The sequence below is a fragment of the Lytechinus variegatus genome, chromosome 15 (genome assembly GCF_018143015.1).
Source record: "Lytechinus variegatus isolate NC3 chromosome 15, Lvar_3.0, whole genome shotgun sequence".
Lineage (NCBI taxonomy): Eukaryota > Metazoa > Echinodermata > Echinoidea > Temnopleuroida > Toxopneustidae > Lytechinus > Lytechinus variegatus.
In genome coordinates this window covers 12,786,934-12,795,821 of record NC_054754.1, presented here as the reverse complement: position 1 = coordinate 12,795,821, position 8,888 = coordinate 12,786,934, and the positions used below count along the sequence as shown (strand labels likewise).

General features: G+C 38.6%; 1 protein-coding gene across 1 annotated transcript; it reads right to left on the bottom strand.

The window, feature by feature from the left end:
- Positions 1–3,281: 3,281 nt before the first annotated feature.
- Positions 3,282–7,331, bottom strand: LOC121429029 (the record flags this gene model as incomplete). Its single annotated transcript, XM_041625923.1, has 3 exons — positions 7,214–7,331; positions 4,000–6,658; positions 3,282–3,316 (listed from the first exon to the last, which is right to left on the bottom strand). Coding segments are annotated over exons 1-3 (2,727 nt in total), but the record flags the coding sequence as incomplete, so codon positions are not given.
- Positions 7,332–8,888: the final 1,557 nt, after the last annotated feature.

Here is an 8,888-nt window from a genome sequence, read left to right as displayed (position 1 = left end):
AGAAAAATCGGACAAATAATGAAAAAGTTATGAGCATCTGAATGTTGCGATCACTAATGCTATGGAGATCCTCAAATTGGCAATTAGACAAAGATGTGTGATGTCACTGATGAACAACCCTCCCTATTTCTTTAGTACATATTTCACTTAAATTGCCTCTTTTATCACATCTATCAGTAGATCATGTGTTCTTTCTATAGGAGGGCATGTAATACCGATTTTTAAAGAATACATCATGGATAAAGAGTTTGTATCACCACAAGATAAAGCAGAAAGAGACATTTTGAGGGTATTTTATAGTCCATCAAAGGGAAAATTGTTCACATGTGACATCACACATCCTTGTCGTGTTGCCAATGGGAGGATCTCCATAGCATAAGTGATTGCAATATTCAAATGCTCATAACTTTCTTGTTATTTGTCCAATTTTTCTCAAACTTTCTTTGTTCTTGTTCTTTGATTTTTCTGTTTCGACACAAGCCTACTTATTCCAAAGATTTAATTCCCCTTTGCCTGAAGCACAAAATGTTAAAATAATGGAATTCCACGTGTTCAGGGAGGAATGAAACTTCATTACACATGACAATGACGAGAAAATCAAAATACTTCATATTTCATATAATAAAATACAAAAGAAATAGTGAGTGATGTCATCAGTTCCTCATTTGCATACCGACCGGGATGTGCATATAACTGTTTTGTGAAATGAAGCGAAACTTTAGAATGCCATAACTTTCTTATTTTACATCCGATTTTGATGAAATTTTCAGTGTTATGCCAGTTGAATTTTTCTCTTTTTATTGAAATCAAGTTTTTGTTGGGGTGGACTTGTCCTTTCAAATTAAATGCAAGTCCTGCAATGGGACCCACACATTAGAAATCAATATCAGGGCCCTGTAACACAAGGCTAAGAGACTGATTGTGGGGGCGACTTCTACAATTGATTCTATTAAGTTTTGTGCATGATCAATCATAAAAATCTGCCTTTAGATTAATCACTAAGCTTCATGTAACAGGGTCCTGGTGGGTGTTTCATTAAGCTGTTCATAAGGTAAGAGCGACTTTAAGAATGACTGTTGATCCTTTCTTGTGGTAAATGGTATATTCATTGCCAATGGTTTGGCACGTGAGAAGGTTCATCAGCAGAGCTGCCAACCTGAAAGAGAACATTTCAGTATTTTTAAAGCTGAAAATCAGTATTTTTAAAGCTGAAAATCAGTATTTTGATGATGACATCAGTATTTTCAATGAAATACCATAAGACAACACTTAAAACGGAAACTTTAGAAATCAGTATTTTGCATGAAACCATCAGTAGTATTCTTATTTTTCAGTACTAGATACTGAAAATCCGTACTACTTGCCAGCTCTGCATCAGTCGTTCCTAAAGTCGCTCTTAACATACGAACAGCTTTATGAAACAGCCCCCAGATTATCCTTGCCTTTCATGATGGTTGTGGACCTTCCCACGTTGCTGAAGTAGTGTCCAAGATGATTCTCAGAGAAGATACAGCATACAAAGATCTGCGGGCGGTGTAACACAAAGATATGATTAATATTTACAATAATTAATTGGAACTTTCTGCACATTGTTTTTCCATAGACTTAATATACAGCTTTTCTTCATTGAACGATTAGTTGTATCAGATAGTGTATTTTACATTACAGGGCCCTGATTTCACGAAACGACTGAATGGTCATCTCTAATCTGCCTCTTAGAGATTATAAAGTACAATTAATAAATCACAGATGGACTTCATGAGTCTCAACAGCAGCAGCATGGTGTGGCCTTTCTACATTATATATATTTCTGGTGCACAAGGTACATTAATGTTCTCGACCCAAAACCACTCCAAAAATTAAATACAAAAACAGTATGGTTATGTCAATAGACCAGTTTGTAGTTGCTTCTAGACAATTTTGGTCAAATGACCTTTCATTTCTTTTCATTATGATGAGCAGATTTCAAAGCAAGATATTACGTAAGCTTGCCTTACATAGCAGGATGAAGAAATTGAATAGACCAGGTGACTAGAATAGCACACTAATGAACACTTTATTAAGGTATTTGTTGCATTCCTACTTTGAATGCATATCATAGTATGTTGCACAATGACCTTCACAAACTGTGAAATACCTGTCGTTAGTGGACACATTGTTGTATCTTGCGGATGTACATGAATACCACTATTCAAAAGAATATATGAATAATCAAGACATCAAAGTTGATACTTATCTCATTAGATTTTATACCACAAAGTCACTTTAGTACAAATGACCTTCCTCTGATCATGCGTAGAATCTTTTGATCATGCGCAGAAAGGAACTACGAACTGGCGTTATGTGCATGCATAAACAAGGCTTTGATGATCCAGATAACATCAATTACAAATAAGGCCCTATTCAATATTGTCATGTAATCATACAATCTGTCTCTGTTGAACAACTTTCATCAGCTGGCGTTCGCTTCATTTTCTTTAATACAGGGGGTGTATGTGGAATATGGGGGGGGGGGGGGGTGTTGGGGTATCCTTTGCCCCAGGGTAATTCTCTGATTACATGTAAATTTATCTTTATAATCCAAGATTTATGGAGTATGAGAATTGCTCTGACCTGTATTTATTCAAACTTTGGTTGAATTTCACTGTTCAGCTTTGCCCAGTGGGCGTACTCTTCTTTCTGGCACCTTTTGTAACTGATCCATCGATAATTGTCAATCTCCCAGTATCACTATCTTGATTTATCGTGACTTTCTTCTTGCTTTTGGTCTTCTTCTGCTTTGAATCCTTTTTGGTATTCTCCTTTTCAGGCCTGTCTTTACTTCTCTTTTTGGTCTTCTTTTTCATATCCATTGTGACGCCCTCTTTGGTGTGTTTATCCGTATTCTTTTTGATCGACTTATCATCCCTAGTCTTCTTTTTGCTCTTCATTGCCTTGTTTTTGTTCCCTGTTTCCATTTTTTTTTCATGTTTAATTGTTTCACTTTTTGTCTGTTCAGTCACTCCTTCCATATTTTCTTTGCCTTTTTTATTCTTGGTCACTTTAATTGGCTTCTGTTTTATTCCTTTCAGAGTTTCATGTACATCCTTCATTTGTGTCTTCTTCAATGACCTTTTTTTGGTCTTCTTTTGAACCTCCATACTTGCATCCTTATTTCCCGTTTTCCCATTTGATGTTGTCATTTTGGTCTCATTTCCAGCCTCTTTTTCTTTCATTTCTGCTTCACTTTTAGCAATTTTTTTCTCCTTTTTATTCTTTGTCTGCTTTTTGGTCTTCTTTTTTGTTTTGCTACGTTTCTCTCTTTTCTCAGCTTTGTCTACAATCAGCAAAAAAAAAAAGAATAAAAAAAAAGAAATGCAAGATTATTAAAGGAAATACATCTTTACCCCTTTAAAGAATGGTTAATTATGCAAGAACACATACAGACCCCAGCACGAATGTATGCAGGCTCAGTCTCCGATGTGTGGTTAAGCCATGATTCATACATCCATTGATGCATGCGGTTCATTAATCATGAACTGTTTCCACTGCATTTGCCAACAATATTCAGCTCTGGTTAGCATAAGGGAATGGATTATCGAAGTGATTTTTATATTCTTTTCAGCATACCTGATGATACCATATCTCGATATTTCATAGAAACGTACACAACCCATGGTTGATGAGTAATTATTCATAGGGGCCCAAGATGCAGCTGTATACCAATTTAGCCCAACTGAAAAACCAGTGTGAATAACTGGTTCCAAACAGTTCATGAACAGAGCAAATTTATACCAATTTGTCCATACATTGGACTACCATAAACCAATTCATGTGAAATTTGGTGTGTGGTTTGTCATCATGCTCTACCAAAAACATACTTATGAAAGAAATGACATGTGTTTGATTGATGTTTTTGATTTGCTCTTTACACAAATACCTTTACAGTAAAATACTTCCTTCACAAAATGGTCAAACATAAACTCAATCGCTCAGAAGGGAAAATATTGGACTACCTACCTTCTTTTATTGGAACTTTATCTGGTCTGATCAATCTGTGTTCTTCCAGAAGCACCATTCCTTGCACTTTCACCAAGGATTTATCACTGAGGTAGGTCATTGTCAAACTGCTCCTTTGTATGATGTTTGGGTAACCTTCAAGGTCCTTGAGAATGCACGGTGCAGTCTCCTCATGGCAATACATCACAAACATTCCTTTATTCAATTCTATTGCAGCCCAGGGTACAGGTGAATTGCTGGATGTGATCTTTGGTTTTGCTTCATGATGATGGTTAGAACCAGTAGGAGTTGAATGCTGGTAGGGTGTACATGCATCATTCAGGGGTTCATCCGTGTCAACATCAATAGGCAAGTGTTCGCCAAAGTTATATTCAGTCGAAGCTGAAGCATCATTTTGGACTGCCGGTGATGCACTCTTGAGTAATGTCTGGTTATCTTTCACTTCTTGAAGGATATTTGGAGTTGTATTACAGCTGCTGTCATCGGTGACTACGACGTCATCAAGGTCTTGCACATTTTGTCCTGTGCTGGTGACAGGCCCATTTCCTGCTGACGTGGTGTCTTGGCGGACACAGCTTGGTGTCACATCAAAGGTCATTGCACCTTTTCTGAAATCAAGACAAGCCTGCCCCCTCTTACCCTCAAAGAAGTTACTGATTTCTTTCTCTAACAGACTCCTGTCTGCTTCATCAACAGTACTGTCACTCATGTCATCTGATTCTGGAGCAATGATATCTCGAGCAAAAGCACATCTCTGGATGGAGGGTGGGCTGGAGCTCCTTGAGTTTGTCTGTCCATTTTGAAAACTTCTGATCCTGGCAACTGTGTCCATGTTCACCACTGCTTCAGGACAGTCTTCAGTAGAGTTGAACCTCCTCTCAGCCATTCTCTTTAACTTCAAATCAGCACGAGATCTTTCTTGATCACTGCTTTTCTTTTCTTGATTATCTCTCTGGCTTGGGTTGAATCTTCTCTCATACATTTTATCCAATATCTTGAAGTTCAAATTTGGAGTTCTTCCACTTTTTCTCTGTATCTCAAAACCAAATTGATGAGTGACAGCTTCCATCTTTTGTTTAACTTTGGGTGACACTGCTTCATTCTGCAGAGTTGGCTCTGGTTCCTGTACATATAAATCCACATTGTCCTCACTCCTAGGATGATCATGTTTCAGATTTCGAGTGGAATCTTTAGTTTTGTATGCTATACCAGACAAAAAACTATCTGCTTCCAGCCCTGGTGAACCGCTCGATCTAGAGACATCGTAGTCATTTGGAGTTAATGAACTATTGTCTGGTCTGGTCTGAACATTGATCTTGTCATGTTTCTTCATATTTGTCCCACTGTAATTAATGGATTCTTGTATTTTCTTCTTTCCTTTAGATGGTACCGATGCTGTTTGCCTATACTTTTTTTCAGGTGAGACAAATGACATCCCTTTCTGTTGCTTATGAATTCTATGTGAACTACATGTAGATCCCTCAGACATTTTCATACAAGGCTTCTTTCTTTTAATATCAGATTCAAGATACATTTCATCAATTCTTTGAAGAAAGTCATCTTGTTTCGGATTGTACAAGGAATCACGGACATCCACTTTCATCCCCACAGACTTGTTTGGAGATGAACAAGAGACATCATTGTCAGTTGAAATGTCTAGCTCAAGTGATTGGGCATCTCTGTCTATGGTTTCATTGATCTTTCTCTTTACCCTACTCTTGATGGCCTTGTCAAACTTCTTCATATCCACAATTGTCATAGACACTGTACGGCCTTGACTGATTCTATCTGAACCATGTTTTGGTTTAAATAGTGACCTCTTCTCAGGTGAAACAAAAGGCATCTTGTTCCTTTTCTTCAGAACTCCTGGTAAATTTGATTCTGCATCTTTCATAGATATTGATTTCTTACTGGTGATCATAGCTGTAGGTTCATCACTCACCTTGTTCAGTCTGTTGAGACGGGAGAATTGGTTTTGATGCTTCAAAGATTCAGTAGATCCATGCACTTCCATCACGAAAGACCCGTTTGATGGGAAAGATGCCTCATGGTCGCTTGTAGAGAATGAAAGATCACCTACGGATGTGGAACCATTCTGATCCTTTCCACATTTCCTTTGCTTTCTTACCCTTTTCTCAATGACCTTACTCAGCTTCTTCTTGTCTTCTGGTGTCAAGGACACTGTACGACGTCTATGAATCCCATCCAATCCATGAATGCTCTTAGATCGTGATCTTTTGCCTGGAGATATAAAAAGCATGCCATGTTGATGCTTCTGGATTCTAGGTGACTTTGACGCTACAGAAGAGAATGGTGAAGATTTCTTTCTTGTACTTCTATATGTCTTTGCACTTTCTTGGATATTGTCACATTGATCTTGATTCAGGTCAGAAGCTCGTTCCTTTCTTCTGGACTTCACAGTCTTCGTGAAAGCATGAGCTGTTTTCATTGCTGAAGACTTCAGTGCTGATACATCATGGTCACTTAATGAGATCACAGATTTATGGAGATGTTGATCGGTACCTTGCTTGCAGGGAGCTTTCTTTGTCCCTGCTATCAAGCGTTTCTTTCTGATACCAGTGCGCTGTGATGCTGGTCTGCTCAGTGGAGAGATGAAACAGATCAAAGGTTTCTTCATTTTTCCTGCCACATCAGAGGCCTGCAGCATAAAAGAAAACAATAAGGGCCTATATTCAATAGTAAAATAAAATAACTGTCATTCTTAACTTAAAGCCTGGTACAAGAAATTACAATTGTCGCAATTGATCACACCTTTTGAAGATCTACCAATTGATTAACAGGATCGGATACTTTGATATATTTATTGACTAGGAAAAGGGGAGAAGACTAGTATAAAAACTGATAGGGGGCCTAACATACTTTACTCGTCAGAATTTTAGTATCAACACCAAGATTGTCAATTGTCATGATGAGAGATACGTCAGGCGATGGTTCGTATATAGGCTACACGACACTTCACTACCATTCAGGTACTCTCCGCTCCACCTCCTTGCATCCGAACGGATTACAGGTGGAGCGGAGATTTGCCTACCGGTATACGAACCGTCGTATGACTCTGTCTGAGGTAGGCCCCTAGATAGAAATTCTAAAATAATAATAGCCTAAACTTAAAGTAAATGCAAGTCAAATTTAACAAACTGACATCGCTCATATCTGCCAAATTCAATGAGATCTAAAGCTAAGCCTACCGTACCGTAGAAACTTCGATGGCAGCCGTCTTTTTCATATTTTCGAGGAGTTTTAAAACGTTTTTACAACCTTTTTTTTCCTCCTGACTTGAATTGAGTGAGTGGTTAGGCAACCAACGGTGCGGCATCGGGGCGCGGCCGGCATATGGCATGAACTTATAACAATGGTAGGAGTTGAACCCCCGTTTAACCCCGCCCCCTTGGGCTGACAAATAAAAACAATAATAATGACCTAAATGTTGGAGCCAACCAAAATTACCTTCATTTTATAGTGAATCTTTTTTTTTCTTGCTTGTATTTTTTTTTCACGAACCTCCATAGTGAACCCTTTCGTATTTTTTTTTGCTTGTCTCAAATTTCTCGGTCAACCCCCTCCTTGGAAAAAGCTACATGTAGATCCGCCCCGGGGGCCGGGGGGGGGATGAAAATGAAAAGAAAGAAAAGAGAAAGGGAAATAATAGTACGGAAGGAAATCAGAACAATTAACTTTAAGAAGCTATTACTAGGGGACCACAATCAAAAGATATGGCAATTTGAATGGGAACGCGGATGGCGGGAAAGACAAAAACAAAAGGGGGGTAGGAAAAAAGGGCACCTTTTCTTTCGAAAAGGGTATAAGAAAAAATGACTTTGTCTACAGTGGTGTAATGATCGAGCCAAACATTTTGAGCGAGATATAAACAAATTCATAAGAAGCTGCAAGCGAGCAAGGCGAGCGTGAAATAATTTTGAAATTTTAATAACAATAATCAAATTTTATAATAGACTTTGACATAATATTCAGTAGACAATTTCATTCTTCTCTCTTTCCTTTTCTCTTTTTTCATGATTACTTGTGACTGCCTATATACTTTTTGGGGGCCAAAGCCCCCCCCCCCCCCGATCTGTACGCCACTGCTTATCTACACCACTCACATGATAACCGTTGGCACGAAGGATTATTTACTTACATTTTTTTTCTCTAATTAAGTAGTAACATATAAAAATGAAAATATTGTTTTCTTTTTTGTAATGATCCTTCACACATAAAGGGTCACGTGAAAGGGGCTCAGAACGTGTTTGTTAAGGGGCACTTTTCTTGGGTAAAATGGGCACTTACAAGAGAGAAAAGGGGCACTTGCTAATGGCATAAAACGGGCCCGTATAACAGGGACACAGAACACGTTCGCGAGGGGCATCTTTCTTGGGCAATTAGGGCACTGATACGACAAAGGGCAATTTCAAGAAGGAAAGGGGCACTTGCTCATACATAAAACGGGTTCTTCTCAGGTGAAATGGGTACCAAACACGTCTGAGATCGAACTAGGGGGCATTTTTTCGTAAAATTGGAACGATACGAGAAATAGCACTGTGTAACATCCGAAACGGATCTTCTTCATGTGAAAGGGGCACATTACACATTCGTGAAGGGCACTTTTTCAGTGCTTCAAAAGCGGAGGGCACTGTGCCCCATCCCCCCCCCCCAGTATCGCCGCCCCTGGGGGAAAATCCGGGAATAATAGAATGAGTTGAGAGGCTACATAGGGGAAAACTGAATTGGAAAATGATGGAAAGAGAAAATTTTCAACAGAATAGGGAAAAAAGTCATAAAAGAAAATATCCGTCATCAGAGGCGTAATAGGTGGGGCCACGGTCAGGCATGTAGGATTTCAATATCGCCAGGAAAATTTAAACAGAAAA